General features: G+C 37.6%; 2 protein-coding genes across 9 annotated transcripts; both read left to right on the forward strand.

Moving 5' to 3' along the window:
- The first annotated feature begins 145 nt into the window (after nucleotides 1–145).
- Nucleotides 146–7,251, forward strand: LOC130429743 (uncharacterized). 4 transcript variants are annotated; one of them, XM_056758494.1, is made up of 7 exons: nucleotides 146–271; nucleotides 1,150–3,154; nucleotides 3,233–3,396; nucleotides 4,058–4,278; nucleotides 5,404–5,533; nucleotides 5,671–5,771; nucleotides 5,865–7,251. In XM_056758494.1, exons 2-7 carry the CDS (start codon nucleotides 1,174–1,176, stop codon nucleotides 6,001–6,003), a joined length of 2,736 nt encoding a protein of 911 aa, XP_056614472.1. In that variant the 5' UTR covers nucleotides 146–271; nucleotides 1,150–1,173; the 3' UTR covers nucleotides 6,004–7,251. The 4 variants fall into 4 exon arrangements, with proteins under 4 accessions (XP_056614472.1, XP_056614465.1, XP_056614481.1 ...); XM_056758487.1 differs by having other exon boundaries at nucleotides 206–836; XM_056758496.1 differs by lacking the exon at nucleotides 146–271 and having other exon boundaries at nucleotides 847–3,154.
- Nucleotides 7,252–11,600: 4,349 nt separating this feature from the next.
- On the forward strand, nucleotides 11,601–19,764 carry LOC130417936 (uncharacterized). 5 transcript variants are annotated; one of them, XR_008906245.1, is made up of 4 exons: nucleotides 11,601–12,374; nucleotides 17,991–18,154; nucleotides 18,320–18,540; nucleotides 18,884–19,764. XR_008906245.1 is itself a non-coding variant. In XM_056743815.1 (3 exons), the coding sequence occupies exons 1-3, from the start codon at nucleotides 17,146–17,148 to the stop codon at nucleotides 18,404–18,406; spliced, it is 1,026 nt and encodes a 341-aa protein (XP_056599793.1). In that variant the 5' UTR covers nucleotides 16,372–17,145; the 3' UTR covers nucleotides 18,407–19,764. The 5 variants fall into 5 exon arrangements, 1 of the variants encoding a protein (XP_056599793.1); XR_008906241.1 differs by lacking the exon at nucleotides 11,601–12,374 and adding an exon at nucleotides 16,372–17,920; XR_008906242.1 differs by lacking the exon at nucleotides 11,601–12,374 and adding an exon at nucleotides 16,372–17,920 and having other exon boundaries at nucleotides 18,355–18,540.
- Nucleotides 19,765–20,489: the final 725 nt, after the last annotated feature.

A 20,489-nucleotide genomic window follows, 5' to 3' on the forward strand; every position in this document is an offset into this window, starting at 1 on the left:
TTTGCACCGCTTCCGGCCGTGGCTGTATCCCTTCTAGCTGCAACCCCTGATGACGGGTACGGATGAGGAGGAATAGTTTCGTTTCCGCAAGTGTATTTGGCGCTGCGCAGACCGCATGTCATCATAGTATCGCGAGAGCAGCATGCAGAGTGCTGTTTCGAAACGCTCTCGCGGTACTTTTGAAGTCAAAGATAGGTTTGCGCGCGCGGTACATTGAGTAAAAACGCCTACATAAAATACATTTGTCTACAACATTATTTCACACAAAAAGGCAAGTATTTAACAGCTGTTTCCTCTTTTCTGCTCGTTTTGCAGTTTAGTAGCGGTTTTTAAACAACGTTGGAACATAATATTCAAGTGTGTAAAAGTTTAACTTTACTGTACTGCTCCCCTCAGTTATGCGGAGATGACTGACCTGATTTTATTACGTGCAAACTGATTATTCATCTCGTTAATGACTTATTTCAAGTGATATTACAGTATATACTGCTCTTAAGAATATCATGCTATGAGGTGTTTTATTATATTACATCATAGCCTCTACAGAATGTAATACTTAAGTTAAAAACAAAGGTTGTTAAGTTGTGTGAATAAATATAGCGGCAATAGTTACTATAAAAAGTAGGTGCATATATATAGCCCTGGTTTTTACTTTTTAACGTTTTCATCTCATGAAAATTATCTCCATGAATGTTTAATAATACGTGTCTAAAAAGGTTGGTCAGCAGGTAACGTTGTAGGCTATAGGGCGCTGCGAGATAAAGAATGCGGAACAGGTTACAGTTTCATTTCCTGAAAAGACAGAGCAGTATACTTTGTAAAGCTACACACAGCAGGTAGGTGATGTATGACTATTTATTTATCGTTTAAATAAATATCTTTGTAATACATCTTCTTTCTAAGTTTCAACTCTGTTTTATTCTAAAATAATCGATCGAGTGTCAAGTACTGGAGTAGTAACCAACTTCAATAGCTTTTTTAAGAAAGAACAAGTTCCTACCTATTGCAGCATTGTTTATTTTTGTATTTTATGGGTTTGATGCAATTTGATAGTCATCTTTTTCCAGCTAGTGATGGAAGATTTTGAAACCTCTCGCACCATGTTTTGTCTCCAGTGTCTAATGCTGAATATTTTACATTTCTCAACAGATTGGAATTTATATCTGAAGAACTATGGAATTTCAGATCCAGTTACCTGTTCCATTTCCAGTTTCAATTCCAGTGGTACCCAGAAAAACAGACCCACTAATACAATGCATCATAGACAACAAGTTACAGAGATTAAAAAAATGTATCAGAGGAAAGGACATCAATGGGCTTTACCCTTCTGAAGACTGGAAAGATGATGTAACACTGTTAACAGCAGCAGTTATATGCAAGAATGAAGAAATCTGCTCATATCTTATTAAAGAATCTGCTGATCCTAACAAACACTCGACAAATGGACATGCTCCTCTACACTATGCTGGTTTTACACCTGGGGTTCCACTGAATATTGTGAATAGATTACTTGCAGCAAAAGCTGACGCAGATGGATATGATATACAGATGTACAGTCCATTGCAGTTTGCTGTGGATTACAACCGTGATGACATTGTAAAAGCACTCATGAAGACCGGTGCTACAGCTTCAAGGAACTATGGAAGAAATCAAGCGCTTGACAAAAAAATAGACAACATGATTCATCGACTTTCCTCACAGAATGAAGATTTTGAGAAAGTACAGATATTTTTCTCTTTCTCTTGTGCTGTTCCAAAGAAACAGCAGACAGAAGTTTTCAGCATCTACAGGGCACATTTCCTTAAAGAGAATCCTTTTACTCATACACTTCTGTTTGAGGAGTACTTTAGTGTTATTGGTCCAGGTGCAGAACAATATCAGCAGAGTGCCATCAAGTGGTTAAAAGATACAAAGAGCTCAGACAAATACATTGAGGACGTCATCAAGCGCTTTCCAAGAATTTCTAAGATGCATTATTTGGCAATTGCATTTAATTGCTTAAATGCTGTTTTGCGTGTCAGTGAAAGGATTTCTCCTCAAATATTCAATGACCTTGTGCCAATTCTAACAAACAGTGTCCAGCCTTGTGGAAATGCACAGGGAGAGAGAGTCAATCAATTTATACTAACAGTACTTGATGTCATGATGCAAAAAAACCAAAAGCAAAAACTAAATATAAGTCATTCTGAATATGAAACTGTATGCAACAGTCTACTGCCTCTTACAAAAGCTAATTCAATTCAAATTAGTCTTTCAACCTATGGAGTGTTTGCTCAGGTGAATGACTTTGCTCCTGAAGTTGTTGCAAAGTGTGGATTGTCCTCAATACCAGAGAGGATACTTAATGCTGCAGAAATAAAGATGGATGAAATCATGAAAGAAAAACTTCAAAAACTCAACACATCACTTGAAGATCCATCAAGTTTAAGTGCAGTGGATAGACAATGTGAGGAAAACGCAGTTTCCCATTCAACAGGAAAACAGAAGAAGAAGAAGAAAAAGAAGAAGACAAATCAGCAAGAGCTGGAGTCACAATTAAGGGAGAAGGAAGATGAAGATAAGCAATTATTTCCAGACACAAAGACATCCACAGAGGAGACAAATTCAAGTGTCCAGCCCTTCACACTACCTGTTGAGAATCCTCCAGCAGAACGACGGTGGCATCCGATCAGTCGTCGCTGGAACAAACAATTTGAAAAACTTTCTAAAATTGATGCCGGCAAAGCCTCTCGATTACGAAGTTACACTCTTGTACTCGAAAATGAATTTAAGATCGCTAAAGGAAGTGATGGAACACAAGTTTTTCTCGGTCTAAGAGATGATGGCACAGAGGTGGCAGTGAAACGAATGCTTAAGTCCAACTACCAGGATCTCAAGAATGAGGAGACATTTTTACGACTTCCAGAACTTGACAGTCCCTCTATTGTGCGCTATATTGACTTTGCAGAAGATGACCACTTTGGATACCTTATTCTTCAGCTTTGTGAGTACACACTTGAAGAATTCATCCAAGATCACTTACCAGCCGATAGCTCTCAGAGGACTTGTGTTTTAAAAGAACTTGTGAGGGAAGTGCTCTGCAGTCTACAAGTTCTACACGGCCAACAAACTAAAGTACTTCATCGGGACATCAAACCCCAGAACGTTCTGATCGGTATGAGCTTACTGCAGTATGTAAATATAAATATTAAATATATATTTTATAATTGTGACCATTTTACTGTTTTCACAGACATAAGAGGGAAAGCTAAACTGGCAGATTTTGGCATAAGTCGCAGACTGAAACCGAGTGAAACCACTTTACGAACAAGCACCGCTGGAACTAAATTCTGGAAGGCAAAAGAAGCAATAGATGAAGAAAGCAACAGTGGCTACAAAAGAAGTTCTGACATTCAGGTCAGTCAAAAATGCACTTAAAGGGACAGTTCACCCAAAAATCTTTTATCATTCATTAACCTTAATGAAGTTCTTTAAAATATATTTGTTTGTGTTTGTGCAGAAGAATGAAAGCTATACAGGTTTATATTTATATGAGTAAGTAAATGAGACAAATGAGTGTGTAAATGATGAAAGAATTGACAGGTGTCTCTTTGACATTGAGAATTGACATTGTCTCATTTAAGGAAATTTCTGTCAGGAACACTGTCATCAATTATTTAACGATAGCATATATTTAGTTTCTGCCCGTCTATGCAGCCTATGAAGGACATAGCAGGAGCGCAGCAATAGATTTCCCCCCACCTGGAGAACCAGAACAGTTCCTGATGAGTTACTGGATTAAATTAAAATATCTGAAGATTCAGGCAGATAAGGAGGAGATGGGGATGGAGGTTAAGTGCAAACACGATTAGCAGCTGATAAGGAGCAAAGAAAAGCAACTTAAATAAGACGCAGTCTAGATTGTGTTATGACTATTGGTTAACATTGATTAGCTGCTCCTGATGTGATCAGCTGATTCAAGATGAACTAACGAGACTTGCCAGAACTAAAGCTACGCTTGATTTAATGTTGAAATTTCTAAATGTCATCTAATGGTAACGCTGTAACCTCTATTAAGGTTGCTGGGATGTTAGTGTACTACATTCTCTCAAGAGGGCATCATCCTTTTGGTAAAGGTCCATTTTGTGAGGTCAACATTCTGCAAGGAAAATACACACTAGAACATCTGGAAGATGATGTAGCGAAGGATCTTGTGGAGTGGATGATCAATGAAGATCCAGAAGAGAGACCAACTGTGGAGCAGACACTTGCACACCCCTTCTTCTGGAATGATGAAAAGTATAGTACAATATACATCATTCCTCCAAATCTCAGAACATACTTGAAGTGTAACAACATTTGCCGAAGTCAGCCAGTGTGGCTGTCTTAAAGGGGTCAAATGACAAGGTTAAAACAAATATTATTGTTTGTTTTTGATGTATTGTAATGTGTCTACACTATTTAAGGTTCAAGAACGCTGTATTTTCCACATACCGTGCATGTTTGTATCTACTCTTTGCCCCGCCTCATTGAAACGCTCTGAATTTTACAAAGCTCATCACTCTGAAAAGCGTAGTGTGCTATGATTGGCCAGTTAACCGGTGTGTAGTGATTGGTCGATTACTGGAAGCGTGTCACAGAAATGTAACCCCACTTACCATATTCGGAAAACGTCAGGTTCCAATGCAATTGTACTGACAACATCGAAACCGAAACATCAACTTTGCCAGCGTGACTTGAGCAGGATGTAAAGGATTGGTAAGGTTTTATAAAAAAAAGACTTATTTTCGCAACGAGACACACAAGATATCTGCGACATGGCTTAGCCGATGACGATATATTGGGATCTACAAGTACGCCCACTTTACATGCGTTTAGAATTGGGCGGTCTTAGTCAAGTCATGTTACAAAGTGACATACATTCGCCGGGGTGTGGTTACACGAGGCGTTTCAGGCAGGTCTGGGTGAGCACTTGCTTTTAGATAGAATGTATCTTTTGTTTCGACACTTGAATTTTTGCAATTTTACGTGTCTAAGAAATAAATAGGGAACCTGTAGTAGAGTAGGCGGGGCGAGACCGTGGTTCGAGACTGGTGAGTAATTGTGAATTAGTTCCAGCTGTGCGCACACCGGGCTCGAACCACGGTCTCGCCCCACCTACTCTACTACAGTAACTTATAACACACCAAAGACACAGAAAAATATGTATTCGCGCCATATGACCCCTTTAACTTTAGATCCATGGATTTTCCGGCAAATATTTGAGTAATAGCCCATAGATAACTACAATGGTTTTTGTTCACTGGTTTAACTTTAGTATCTGTATTAAAACACAATGAACACAAATGTATAATTTTCTTACTTTAGTAATCATAGTTTTAGTAAGTATGGTGTTTGTGGTAATGTTTCTGAAATCCTCACCAGAAAAGTGGAGTATGTAAAAAAACTGGGGATTCAGAAAGAGGCAGAGAAGTATCTTAATGCTGAGGAGGAATTGCTTCATGCCATTGAAGAATTCACGATAGGAAAAAGCTTTTCTGAATGGAGGAATAAAGTAAGTAACTACACAGTCTATGTCATGTGTGAAGAGTGATTGCTTAAGAAGTCTGGTTACACCTGGTCATTATTCCTAATAATCTTCATTAAGAAAACAGCCTTTGCTAGACATCAGTAAAATATAATTTTCTTTAGTTCTCTCCTGAGCTTGTCCAGAAACTGGATGGTAAGAAGAAACCTTATCCTGAGAATATACTGGGCCTGCTGCGTTTTATACGCAACCTGCACGAGCATTAGTAAGTCATGCACAGTATTAAGTTATTTACACAATCATTTTGTGATGTTGTGTGTCACTTCATGTTTTGTTGGTCTGTGTGTTCTCTCTGTAGCCCAGATGAAGCAGCAAACATCAACCTGATGGCTTTGTTCCCTGATTTTTTTGGGAGTTTGTACAGGTTTGCCAAGGAGAGAGGATGGCACTCCAGACCGAGTCTCAAGAAGTTTTTGAACTCGGTTTCCAATATTTGATTTTTCTTCCTGAATTTAGCATGAATGTTTATTCTTTATATGTTTAATGATAATATAAAGTAGAGATCGACCGATACATCGTTTCTCCCGATAATTTCCCCGATATGTAATCAATTTCCCATCATCTGGTATGTGTTTTCTAATATCGGATTCACCGATAAGCTCCGCCATCTTGTGGCCGTTAAAAGAGCTGAATTTAATTCCTTTGTTGTTTATGCTCATCGTTCATATTACTGTTCACTCGCCGGATTGATGATCAGGAAGTTTTAGCATATAGCCTCCCATGTAGCTAACTTTTAAACAATATTAACTTGTTTAAAAACTCTAAGTTATACTTTCATCGACTATATAACCATTATTTCACTAATAAACATTTAAATAAATAAATACAGCCCCCTGGAACGTCCGCTCTCCCGCGTTCCCATGCGCTCTCTTTCTCAATGAGCTCCGTGTGTGTGCGAGTCCTCGGTCCCTATGAGTTTGGTGCAGGGTTTGTGTTTCAGATCCCTCTTTTTATGTTTTTAATTGGTTAGAATGATTAATTATTGAACAAAGACACTTTAGTATATTAATGCCCTTTCAGACCTCTCTATTTATTGGTGTATAGATGCAAATGTTTTGCTTTGTATGCAAGGAGGGAAGTTTTAAATAAAATACTTTGTTCAGTTGTGTTGTAATCAGTGTGTCAAAAAGTATAACAGTAAATAAATATCTGTTCTACATATCGGGTATCGGACACATAAACATGCAAATAATCGGTATCTGTTTTAAAAAAAAAATATTGGTCGATCGCTAATATGGTCACTCCTAAAAAGTTGTGCCTTTTTACGTTTATTAAAACAATTGGGGAATTTTTGTATCTTTCTACTTACAAAAGGTTAATGCTGAACTTTTATGCAATGTTTATGATAGCTGCCGTAAATAATGAGGACAAATGACACACAAATGTTTTCTGTAAATGATACATGTGCATTCAAATATTTGTTCTGAATGGTGTTCATTATCAATTGTACTGTATTACTTACATTTATGTTGACAAATGAAAGAAGTGTAGAGTGTGTATCGAATATGCTCTCCGAATGCAAAAAAAAAACGATTATGCTGTCAGATTAAAATGCCTTATTTTACAAATATTTGGGAATGGGGGATATATAGTCACAGTTATTCCTCAAATGTCTTTACGTTTTCCAGATTTTTTTGAATACCATGTTTTTTAATGTCTCTGTACAATAAAACTTTATATATTAAGCTGTCTACATTGAACATATTTACTAGGCAAATAGATATAAATATTCTGAGAACATTATGGCCACAATATGATAAATTAAATGAAGGCTATTTTTTCTTCAAATATAGTTTTAAAAGTGATGTTTAAAATGCACATTTTTAACTTTGTGCTTTGCTTTATCACAGAGTAACAAATCAGAGACTGCAGGCTATAAAAAATATAAACACAGATCTCTCATAAATCATCCGCCATATTACAATGATCAAAGCCTATCCGTAAACACAAGAAAGTTAGTTGTCTTTGTGTCTGCAACCGTAGTTATATGCATGTATCAATTGTTAAATAAATACATCAAGAAGGCATCAGCGTTTTACAAGTCGCCATAGTTTGAACTATTTCTTTTTTTAACATACAGTATTTTGCACGGAGTATTTCCAGAGGCAGATTTTTTTATTGAATAACAGTATTATGAGCAATACAATTAGTGTAGTCAAGTATATAAAAAAAGAAAACAAAGAAATAGGGGGGAATACGCAAAATAGCCTACATGAAAATAGCTACATGCCAGTAGAATAGGACAAGCTCTCTGGTCTTATTTCTTCCTTGAACACTTTGGAAACTTGACCATTAAAATAGTAAATGAATTTGTTTGTGTATTTGTTTGTTTTTCTGATTTAACAATAGTCTGTATTCATGATTCCATTCCATTTACATCAATATTTACTACATGAAAGTCAAGTAAATTTTGCCACAAAAAATCTAGAGGGCATTTACAAAACAAATGAAAAGCCAGGATTCTCCTTCCAGCAATAATAGGCTACAACAGAGATCTTTAGGAAACATTCCACGGGGTTTGTTCTGTTTAAATGTTTATTTTTTACCTCTTTAACCTTGTTTTTAACAAAATAAGGATTAGGCAAAAGCCAAACTTTAAATTGACATCATTTACAGTTGTGTTCAAAATTATTCAACCCCCAATGCTGTAAATGGTTTTAGGGAATTTAGTGTACATTTGTAATTGTATTCAGAATGAAATCCTTCAAGGACTTCTTAAAGAACCATATGCAACTAAAATGACATCAATTAGTTTTGTAATACAGTAGTAAATGTTTCTTTTGTGAATTCTTCATTGACATAATTATTCAACCCCTTAAAGACTACCACTCTGAAGAACAGAGGTTCAATGAAGTGTTTTCAATCAGGTATTGAAAACACCTGTGGATATCAGGGAGCAGCAATAAAGCCTAATAAGCACCAATTAGGCAGCTTTAAAATGACTGTGATACTCAGCTCCTTCTAGACATTTACTGGTGTGGTTACAAACATGGTGAGGTCAAGAGAATGGTCCAGGAAGACAAGAGAACAGGTGATTACTCTTCACAGGAAGGGCAATGGCTATAAAAAGATTGCAAAGATTGCAAAGATGTTAAACATACCAAGAGACACCATAGGAAGCTTCATTCGCAAATTCAAGGCAAAAGGCACTGTTGAAACGCTACCTGGTCGTGGCAGAAAGAAGATGCTGACTTTGACTGTTGTGCGCTACCTGAAGCGTAGAGTGGAGAAAAGTCCCCGTGTGACTGCTGAGGAACTGAGAAAAGATTTGTCAGATGTGGGTACTGAAGTTTCTGCTCAGGCAATACGGCGCACCCTGCGTAATGAAGGCCTCCATGCCAGAACTCCCAGGCGCACCCCCTTGCTGTCCCCAAAGAATAAGAAGAGTCGACTGCAGTATGCAAAAAGTCATGTGGACAAACCACAGAAGTTTTGGGATAGTGTTCTGTAGACTGATGAAACAAAATTAGAACTGTTTGGGCCCATGGATCAATGCTATGTTTGGAGGAGGAAGAACAAGGCCTATGAAGGAAAGAACACCTTGCCTACTGTGAAGCATGGCGGGTGGTCAATCATGCTTTGGGGCTGTTTTGCTTCTGCAGGTACTGGGAAGCTTCAGCGTGTGCAAGTTACCATGAATTCTCTTCAGTACCAGGAGATATTGGATGACAATGTGATGCAGTCCGTCACAAACCTGAGGCTTGGAAGACGTTGGACCTTTCAACAGGACAATGATCCCAAGCATACCTCCAAGTCCACTAGAGCATGGTTGCAGATTAAAGGCTGGAACATTTTGAAGTGGCCATCGCAGTCACCAGACTTAAATCCGATTGAGAACCTCTGGTGGGACTTAAAGAAAGCAGTTGCAGTGCGCAAGCCTAAGAATGTGACTGAACTGGAGGCTTTTGCCCATGATGAATGGGCGAAGATACCCGTAGATCGCTGCAAGACACTTGTGTCAACTATGCTTCACGTTTAAAAGCTGTTTTAACTGTAAAAGGATGTTGTACTAAGTATTAAGATTGAATGTCACGTGGGGGTTGAATAAAACTGATAATGATGTGACCTCAGAAAAGACATTTGTGGTTATTTCATTATAAATAATATGTTATATTTGTCTGACCTACACGTGCCTCTTTGATTTAATTGTAAGCAGGATGACTGAATGATCATAATCAATGTCAAACCGACCAAAACAATCAATTTCAGTGGGGGTTGAATAATTTTGAACACAACTGTACATCAATTGACTCCAGTATGTAATTACATTTGGACGTGTAACAAGGTCTTGGAACATAATTCGTATCGATGTGTTGTCATATGAACATGAGAAAGAAACATGTTTCTCCCAAAAGAGATTGTTTGTGTGTAAAGGTGGGGACTTGTCTATGGTCCAGTCTCCTCTGCTTTTAAAATAGCATGCAAACGCCCGCAGGGTTCACACAAAAGACTTCTGGTTGTCCAGGTGAATAGTACTTCAAAATGATCAAATGTAAAGAGATAAACAGTGTCAAATAACTGGTCCACCAGAACATTATTATTCTGAAACCAGTTTCAAAAGAAAAGTGTTTTTGTTTAAAATGTCCTTATTGTTCCAAATAAGATTTCTGTGCGGTGAAAAATTATGCTTGTAAATAAATTGCCAAGACAAAAGTTTATATAGCGGAGGCAGGTTGTCACTGAGAGCACAAGGCTGATGGTGAATACGGAAGAACAAAAAAAAAAAGATATAAAACATTTCACACAATAAGGTAAGTAGTTCAGAGTTTTATTTTTTGCTTGATATGTAGATTACGCTTTGAATTTTAAACAATGTTGAAACTTAATATTGAAGTTATTTTACTATAGTCTACTGCTCTCCTCATGCGGAGATGACTGACAGCATAAAACAGATTATTCATCTCGATGATTGATTTCAGGCGATATATCGCTTCTATATACTGCTCTGAAGAATATCATGATATGAGGTATTTATCTTATTACATGTTGTAGTTTACAGTGATGCATAATAATATAAGTTAACTTAATAAAGAAAAAAACTCTGTTGAAATTTGGTTTTACTGTAAGTATCTATTAAAATTAAATCATTATAATAGGCAGCCTACTATACAAAATTAGTTACAGAGATGTAACCATGGGCTCCACTTTTTAACGTTTTCATCTCATGGAAATGATCTCTTAGAATGTTTAATAATAGTCTACTTACAAGGGTGGAGCAACAGGTACAGCACACATATTATAACGTGTCCGCAAGATAAAGAACACAGTTTCATTTCCTGTAAACACAGAGCATAATGCTTCATGCGACAAACAACAGGTAAGTGTTGTTGGTTGTATGCTATATAGGACATTAATCTTTTTTATTACAAAATAATCTACTGGGGAGTGTAGTCTACTCATGTACCTGACTTTCCAAGAAAAACTATATTTTCTACCTATTGAAGCTTTATTTATTTATTGATCTACTGTCTTCAAGGTCTAATACTGAATGTTTTACATCTCTTAACAGATTGGCATTTATATTTTAAGAACCATGGCATTTATCCAGTTTCCAGGGTTATTCCCAGTACCCAGAAAAACAGACCCCCTAATACAATACATCATAGACAACAAGTTTGAGAGATTTTGCAAATTAATCAGAAGAAAGGACATCAATGGCCTTTACCCTTCTGAAGTCTGGAATGATGATGTCACACTGTTGACAGCAGCAGTTATATGCAAGAATGAAAGAATCTGTATGTATCTTATTGAAGAATCTGCTGATCCTAACAAACTCTCAAGAAATAGACATGCTCCTCTGCACTATGCTGGTTTAACACCCGGAAGCTCACTGAGTATCGTGAAAAGATTACTTGCAGCTAGGGCTGCACGATATATCGAAAAATTATCGTTCTCGCGATAATAGTATATGCGATATACGTATCGCAGAGAGTTGCGATAAGTGTAATTTATTGTGCCAAGCATTTGTGTGTTGCATGCGTAGGTTGTCCAAATTTGACCAATCAGATCGGGCTTGCCGCTTTACTATCTTTATACCCGCCTCCAAGTAGTTAAGGTGCTATATGCTATTGGCTAGAGGGTCGAAAGGTGAACCTAGCGGCTCAGAGCATAGAGTGGAAAATAAATATGGCAGGAGTAAGGTTAGATACAAGCGAGGAAAATGACATCAGCGAAGAACTTGTGCCTAAAAAGAAATGCACGTCTGAAATATGGCAGTATTTTGGCTTCAAGAGAGAAGACGTGTCACAAATGCAGGTACTGTGTAAGTCGTGCCGAAAAACGTCGAAACGCCACAAGGAATTAACGGATGCTGTCACACGCTTTTTAGCTAAAGACATGATGCCTGTTAACACTGTGAGCAAAGAAGGCTTTGTGGGTCTAATTAACAAATTAGACCGAAGATATCAGCTGCCATCGAGAAATTATTTTTCTCATGTCGCAATTCCACAGATGTACGACACCTGTGTGAAGACAGTGAGCTCCGAGCTGCGCCAATTGGATTTCTACGCTAGCACCACTGACCTGTGGTCCAGTCGTACCACTGAGCCCTACATGAGCTACACCGTTCACTTTCTTACTCAAGACTTTGAATTAAAAACACGCTGTCTGGGTGTTGTGTATTTCCCCGAATCCCACACCAGTGAAAACATAGCCCATGGGCTGCGGGATGTTTTAGCCAGCTGGAACTTAAAAGAGGAAAATCAAGTGTCCATTACAACCGACAACGGCGCTAATGTGGTGAAAGCTACCGAACTTAATAATTGGGTCAGACTACAATGCTTTGGACACCGCTTGCATCTGGCCATCGGTGAGTGTTTATATTTGCAATAATAAAATTAAAACGGAAAAAACGGTAGTTGTTTGTATAGTTAGTAAAGTGTCCCAGGGAACACACATACTGACATTTTTTTTTAACCTGAATGCAATGTAAGTCGCTTTGGATAAAAGCGTCTGCTAAATGCATAAATATAAATATAGTTGCATGTAGACTAGACATGATTTTTAGATTAGAGGAATATCTATTACCTGTTTATTTTAGTATGATTATTACTTATATAAATTATAAACAAAATAGCATTTCTCTGGGGGAATGTTATATCGCAAGAAATATCGTTATCGCAATATTCAAAAACGTTATCGCATATCGCATATTTTCCCAATATCGTGCAGCCCTACTTGCAGCAAAAGCTAACACAGAAGGACATGATAGTCAGATATTCACTCCATTGCAGTATGCTGTTGATAACAACCGTGATGACATTGTCAAAGCACTCCTGGAGGCTGGAGCTTCAGATTCAAGGAACTATGGAGACAACACTGGGCTTGATAAAAAATGGATGATATGATTCATCGACTTTCCTCACAGAATGAAGATTTTGAGAAAGTACAGATATTTTTCTATTTTTCTTGTGATGTTCCAAAGAAACAGCAGACAGAAGTTTTCAGCATCTATAAGGCACATTTCCTTAAAGAGAATCCTTTTACTCATACACTTCTGTTTGAGGAGAACTTTAGTGTTATTGGTGCAGGTGCAGAACAATATCAGCAGAGTGCCATCAAGTGGTTAAAAGATACAAAGAGCTCAGACAAATACATTGAGGACGTCATCAAGCGCTTTCCAAGAATTCTTAAGAGTCATTTGGTCAGTGCTTTTACTTGCCTAAATACTGTTTTGCGTGTCAGTGAAAGGATTTCTCCTCAAATATTCAATGACCTTGTGCCAATTCTAACAAACAGTGTGCACACCTTTGGAAATGCATATGGAGAAATAATAAATCAATTGATATTAACAATACTTGATGTCATGATGCAAAAAACCTATAAGCAAAAACTAAATATAAGTCATTCTGTATATGAAAGCGTATGCAACGCTCTAATGCCTCTTACAAAAGCTAATTCAAGTCAAATCATTAATCTTTTGACCATATAGAGTGTTTGCTCAGATAAATGATCTAGCTCCAGGCATTGTTGCAAAGTTCAAGTTTTTATTTATATAGCGCTTTTCACAATGTGTATTGTTTCAAAGCAGCTTTACAGGGGCAAACAGGAAAAACAGAAAAGTTAAAACACAGCACAGTGCATGGTATTTATACAACGAGTAAGTTCATTCTAATAAATAACATCTAATTTCTAAATAAATAAATGAATGAATGCAGTCTCCCGGTGAGCAGGCCAACACTGCCCTGCTGTGGCGAGGAACCCAAACTCCAATGATTGATTAATGGAGAAAAAAACCTCGGGAGAAACCAGGCTCAACCGGGAGGGCCAGATCCCCTCTGACGTGTCATAGCTGCACTCAGACTGGTGACATGTGATTTTAGTTTAGCATTTAATACCAAATATTGTAACTTCAGCATTAATAAGACAAATAGTCCGTCTTTGCTCTTGGTTGGGGATGTAGTGGTCTGAGCTGGGATGGTCCGATGGTCATATTTCTCTTGGCAGATGGTGGAATTGCCTTAGATGGAGCTGGGATGGTCAGTCAGTCTGCAGCTGTATCTGGTGTAATCTCAAATTGGGGATGGGCATCTGTCGGTCATCTGGACATGGTGGAACTTCTTCCTACCTCGGGATGGGCATCTGTCGGTCGTCTGGACATGGTGGAACTTCTTCCTACCTCGGGATGGGCATCCCGAGGCAGAGGCGGAAAGAGAATAAAGAGAATAATTAGCGTAGCTGCTGTTCATTAACTATGCATTAAGTGAAAGCTTGGCTGAAAAGATGTGTCTTTAATCTAGATTTAAATTGGGAGAGTGTGTCTGACCCTCGAATAGTATCAGGAAGGCTATTCCAGAGTTTAGGTGCTACGTATGAGAAAGCTCGTCCACCTTTGGTGGATTTTGTTATTCTAGGTATTGTCAAAAGTCCTAAGTTTTGAGATCTCAGCGAGCGTGATGGGTTGTAACGTGATAAAAGCTCGGTTAAGTAAGTAGGTGCTAAACCGTTCAGGGCTTTGTAAGTAATTAAAATAATTTTAAAATCAATGCGATACTTAATGGGTAGCCAGTGAAGCGATGATAAAACTGGGGTTATGTGATCGTATTTTCTTGACCTAGTAAGAACTCTGGCAGCTGCATTCTGAACTAACTGTAGTTTGTTTATCGATGATACAGGACAACCACTAAGTAGAGCATTACAATAGTCAAGCCGTGAGGTCACAAATGCATGAATAAGCTTTTCTGCGTCTGCAACACATAAACTATTTCGTAATTTGGCAACATTTCTAAGGTGGAAGAAGGCTGTTTTTGTGATATTTGAGATGTGATTTTTAAATGACAGGTTGCCGTCTAATATAACGCCTAGGTCTTTAACTGTATTTGTTGGAGTAACAGTGCAGCTTTCAATTTGCAGGCTGTAATCGGAGATATTCGGTTTACTTAATTTTGGTGCTATAAGTAATATTTCTGTTTTGCTAGAGTTTAAAAGGAGGAAATTACTAGTCATCCAATGTTTTATGTCCTCGATGCACTCTGCCAGTTTGGATAGCTTAAAGGAATCATCTGGTCTTGATGAGATATATAGCTGAGTATCATCTGCATAACAGTGGAAGCTAATTCCATGTTTTCTAATAATGTTGCCGAGGGGCAGCATGTATATGGAGAAAAGCAAGGGTCCTAAAACCGATCCCTGTGGTAATCCATAATTGACTTGCGTAAGATTTGACGATTTCCCATTTAAATGGACGTATTGATATCGGTCTGTTAAGTAAGATCTGAACCATTGCAGTGCCTGTCCCTGAATACCGATATAATGGTGTAAACGATCTAGTAGTATTTTATGGTCTACAGTATCGAAAGCAGCACTAAGGTCAAGCAGGACTAAGAGTGAGATGTTTCCTTTATCTGAAGCAATAAGAAGGTCATTTGTAATTCTAACGAGCGCAGTTTCAGTGCTGTGATGCGGTCTAAAGCCAGACTGAAACTTTTCGTGCATGTCATTATTTTGTAGGAAGGTACACAGTTGAGTTGACACTACTTTTTCTAGTATTTTAGACAAGTACGGGAGATTTGAAATCGGTCTATAGCTTCCAAGTTCATTTGGGTCTAAATTTGGTTTTTTGATAAGAGGCTTAATTACAGCCAGTTTAAAGGGTCCTGGGACATGTCCTAGATTAATAGACGAGTTGATTATGTTACAAATGGGCTCAATTACAGCAGGTAGTAACTCTTTTAATAAAGTAGTCGGAATGGGGTCTAATAAGCATGTCGTCGGTTTGGATGTTGCAATAATTTTAATTAAATCTTCCTGATTTATAGGAGAAAAACACTCCAGCTTTTCTTTTTGGGTGACGGTTGAAACTAATTCTTCCGACAAACTTGGAGGTTTGGTTTTAGCTATGTTGTCTCGTATTATTTCGATTTTCTCTGTAAAAAATTTCATGAATTCATTGCTACCAAGGTGCGGCGGAATACCCAGGTCAGGTGGAGTCTGTTTGTTTGTTAATTTAGCAATTGTACTAAATAAAAACCTTGGATTGTTTTTGTTATTTTCTATGAGGTTACGGAAGTGCTCGGCTTTTGCTGCTTTTAGTGCCTTTTTGTAACAGCTTGCACTCTCTTTCCATGCAATTTTAAAGACCTCTAATTGGGTTTGTTTCCATTTTCGCTCCAGTTTACGCGTTTCTCTTTTTAGGGCGCGAGTGGTGTTATCATACCATGGTGCTATGTTCTTTTCATTTATCCTTTTTGACTTCATAGGTGCGACCGCTTCTAATGTATTAGAGAAAATAGTGCCCATGTTGCTGGTCATGTCATCGAGCAATTTTATATTCGTTGGAAAGGTTATTAGAGAAGTCAGATCTGGCAAGTTCTTTACGAAACTATCTTTAGTAGTTGAGGTGATTGTTCTACCTTGTCGATAACGAGATATACAACTGATTTCTGCAGTGCGCAGTGTACATATTATAAGATGGTGATCGGAAACATCGTCGCTTTGAGGTATAATATCGATATTGGTTAGATCGGCTCCGTGAGATATAATCAAGTCTAGGGTATGATTAAGGCGATGAGTAGGTCTATTGATGTATTGTGTTACACCACAAGAGTCTAGTAGTTCTTTAAACGCCACAGCTAATGGATCGTTAGCACTGTCTACGTGGATATTAAAATCTCCAACAATCAGTACTTTATCGACGTTAACCAATAGATCCGATAAGAAGTCTGCGAACTCTATCAGAAAATTAGTGTAAGGCCCAGGGGGTCTATACACAGTAACCAATGTAAGAGAGACCAATGATTTTTTACTTTTGTTTGGAACTGTTATGTTCAACGCAAGCATTTCAAATGATTTAAATGTATGCATTGTTCTCCGAGTAACGGTAAGAAAGTCTCTAAAGATTGTTGCGACACCACCACCTCGACCAACCGGACGTGGCTCATGAATATAACCGTAGCTTGGAGGAGTAGACTCATTTAGACCAAAATAATCATTTGGCTTAAGCCAGGTTTCAGTGAGGCAAAGTATATCAAAACTGTTGTCTGTGATCATTTCATTTACAATAACTGCACATCACAAAGTGTGGATTGTCCTCAATACCAGAGAGGATACTTAATGCTGCAGAAATTAAACTGGATGAAACCATGAAAGAAAAATTTCAAAAACTCAACACATCACTTGAAGATCCAGCAAGTTTAAGTGCAGTGGATAGTGTATGTGAGGAAAACGGTGTGTCCACATCAACAAGAAGAAAGAAGAAGAAGAAGAAAAAGAAAAATCAGCAAGCGGTGGATTCTCAGGTAGTAGAGAAGGAAGATGAAGAGAAGCAATTATTTCCAGACACAAAGACATCCACCGAGGAGACAAATTCAAGTGTGCAGCCCTTCACACCGCCTGTTGAGAATCCTCCGGCAGGAAGAAGTTGGTATTCAATCAGTCAACGCTGGAAGGAACTTTTAGAAAAACTTTCTATAATTGATGCCAACAAAACCTCTAAAATAAAAAACCTTACTCTTGTAGTCAGTGATGAGTTTAAGATCGCTCAAGGAAGTGATGGAACAGAAGTGTTTCTTGGTCTGAGGGATGATGGCACAGAGGTGGCTGTGAAAAGAATGAATAGGTCCAATTACCGGCTCCTCAAGAACGAGGTGGAATGTTTACGACGACCTGAACTTTATGATCCTTCTATTGTGGGCTATATAGACTTTGCAGAAGATGACAACTTTGGATACCTTATGCTTCAGCTTTGTGAGTACACACTTGAAGAATTCATCCAAGATCACTTAACAACCGATAGCTCTCGGAGGACTTGTGTTTTAGAAGAACTTGTGAGGAATGTGCTCTGCAGTCTACAAGTTCTACACAGCCCGAAAACTAATGTACTTCATCGGGACATCAAACCCAAGAACGTTCTGATTGGTAGGAACTACATCTGAGTTTTAGTGTAAAATGTTTTTTTAATATCGTACTGATTTTACGGTTTTCGCAGACATAAGAGGGAAAGCTAAACTGGCTGATTTTGGCATAAGTCGTCGACTGAAACCGAGTGAAACCACTTTACAAACAAGCCCCGCTGGAACTAAATTCTGGAAGGCAAAGGAAACCATATATGTGAAGAGCAACATAGGGTACAAAAGAAGTTCTGACATTCAGGTGAGTTGTCAATAATACATTAGGTTTGGAATGACATAAGGGTGAGTAAATGATGACAGAATTTATGGGGGACATTTCTTTTGAAATTAAATTTTATTAGGAAAAGTAGCAGTACATTCTGATTAAAATTGTCATCTACTGGTAATGCTGCGACCTGTTTTTAAGGTTGCTGGGATGTTAGTGTACTACATTCTCTCTAGAGGCCATCATCCATTTGGTGAAGATCCATATTGTGAGGTCAACATTCTGTAGGGAAAATACACACTGGATCACCTGGAGGATGATGTAGCGAAGGATCTTGTGGAGTGGATGATCAATGAAGATCCAGGAAAGAGACCAACTGTGGAGCAGACACTTGCACACCCCTTCTTCTGGAATGATGAAAGGTACTAAAGGATATCACTGTTGTGTGTGTGATTGGGCTTCTTGAATTTGATCTTTAAGCTTAAGAATCTGATACTTATAACATGATGATAAGTTATGCATGCTTTGTCAGACAGACAATTGTTTTCACGTGTTCTGTAAAGACCCGAGCTACGATCTCCCAATCTGCAGGACCATCTTAAGTCATGTAAACCTCAGTCAATCTAATGTGTTAGTGTTTACTTGTGGCATCTGCGTCATCTAGCTGATATCTCACTTAAAGGTCTTAGGAACATAAACTATGTTTTTTCTACCATAGCTATGCCTACTTAACTATTTGTAATAATGTTTCTGAAATCCTCTCAGGAAAGTGGAGTATTTGAAAACACTGGGGAATCAGAAAGAAGCGGAGAATTGTCGTAATGCTGAGGAGGAGCTGCTTCGTGCCATTGAACAATACACAGAGGGGAAAACCTTTTCTGAATGGAAAACTAAAGTAAGTAACTACACAGTCCATGTTTTGCAAATTATGAAGACTTATTGCCAGGTTAAGAATGATCATTGTGGTTTATACAATATGGCCGTTGATATGCATTCTGTGTGCATTGTTTGTCAGTAAACACACGTGTGAAGTAGTTCCAGGTCTGTCAACCGCAATACCTTTTCATATCACTTTGCCAAGTTTAAGTAAAATAATAAGAAGGTTATACTGTAAACTACTTGACCATAGCATACATCTATTAAGAAACAAAATGACATTACAATTAAGCATTTGGCAGACGCCTTTATCCAAAACAACTTACATTGCAATGTACTATACATTTGTATCAGTGCAGGAGCAATCCCTGGGATCGAACCCATGACCTTGGCATTGCTAACACCATGCTCTAACCCCTGAGCTACAGGACAGGTTTTTTTAATGATGCACAATTTATTAAACTTAATTATTATAAATATTTATAGCAAACGTCAAAGATAACTGTCAAATGACTTGAAACAATCAGCGTGGAAGAGTTACCTCTGTAACCCAGATGTTAACTTTGTATGCCACTGTCAGAACTGCAGCATCCACAGAAAACTCATTCTCTTCCTTGAAGTGGCCGCATTTTAAGTTTTCAAATATTTTCAAAATTATATATGCTTTGTTAATCAATTTTGAGAAATAAATGCTATAAATGTTATAAATATTCCTAACGTTTTTATTCCATTCTTTTTAATATGGCTGTTATGCAAAATTTCTTCTTAAGAATGTTTTGTGAATCCAGCCCCTGGACTGTAACCAGCATTTGAGGATAATTATAGGGTGATGTTTTTTTTATTCAAAGCAGACGTTTTGGATAAACGCATTTGCCAAATGTATACATGTAATGGCAGGTGTCATATAAAAAAAAGCAATAGCTTTATGAGAGCCTATCAGAAGTCTCTGTATTGCCATAATATTAAAAAAAAACAAATTTACAAACCAAATACACAAAACCATCAAATATGTGACTGTTTGTAAAATATTAATAATCGCTGCAGCAAGTCATGGGGACAAATGGCACACAAATGTTTTCTGTAAGTGACTACATGAATGGTATGTGGTAGAAATTAAATATTGTGTATTTTGTGTACATTATGTTATACCACAATTTTATTTTTTAATGTGCTCTAAAATGCAAAATGATCATTATGCATTTGAATTCAATGGCCTTTACAATTATTCAATATTTGGGGGTATCAAAGCTATATTCACAGTTTATTGTCTTTATTTCTTATAATGTATTTTCATGTTTCCTAGATTTATTGTAAGCACCATTGATGCATGTATTTAAAATGCTACTTTAATTAAAATTACAATTATAATCTATAATGCAGTCCACTGTGTACAATGACTCCTTTATTTTATGTGAAGCATACAGGATATTTTTTTGAGAATATCTATATGACCACAATATGGTACTTAAATGTGCATTTATTTATTTGAATTACG

This window comes from Triplophysa dalaica, chromosome 1 (genome assembly GCF_015846415.1).
Source record: "Triplophysa dalaica isolate WHDGS20190420 chromosome 1, ASM1584641v1, whole genome shotgun sequence".
NCBI classification, from domain to species: Eukaryota; Metazoa; Chordata; class Actinopteri; order Cypriniformes; family Nemacheilidae; genus Triplophysa; species Triplophysa dalaica.

What these genes read in the sequence shown, in the direction of transcription:
- LOC130429743 (XM_056758494.1), top strand. Translation starts at nt 1,174, where the DNA reads ATGGAATTTCAGATCCAGTTACCTGTTCCATTTCCAGTTTCAATTCCA. An exon ending in TTTCTGAATGGAGGAATAAA is followed by an intron (nt 5,534 to 5,670) that starts GTAAGTAACTAC and finishes AATTTTCTTTAG; the next exon opens with TTCTCTCCTGAGCTTGTCCA. An exon ending in CGCAACCTGCACGAGCATTA is followed by an intron (nt 5,772 to 5,864) that starts GTAAGTCATGCA and finishes TTCTCTCTGTAG; the next exon opens with CCCAGATGAAGCAGCAAACA.
- LOC130417936 (XM_056743815.1), top strand. Translation starts at nt 17,146, where the DNA reads ATGAAAGAAAAATTTCAAAAACTCAACACATCACTTGAAGATCCAGCA. An exon ending in ACCCAAGAACGTTCTGATTG is followed by an intron (nt 17,921 to 17,990) that starts GTAGGAACTACA and finishes CGGTTTTCGCAG; the next exon opens with ACATAAGAGGGAAAGCTAAA. An exon ending in AAAGAAGTTCTGACATTCAG is followed by an intron (nt 18,155 to 18,319) that starts GTGAGTTGTCAA and finishes CCTGTTTTTAAG; the next exon opens with GTTGCTGGGATGTTAGTGTA.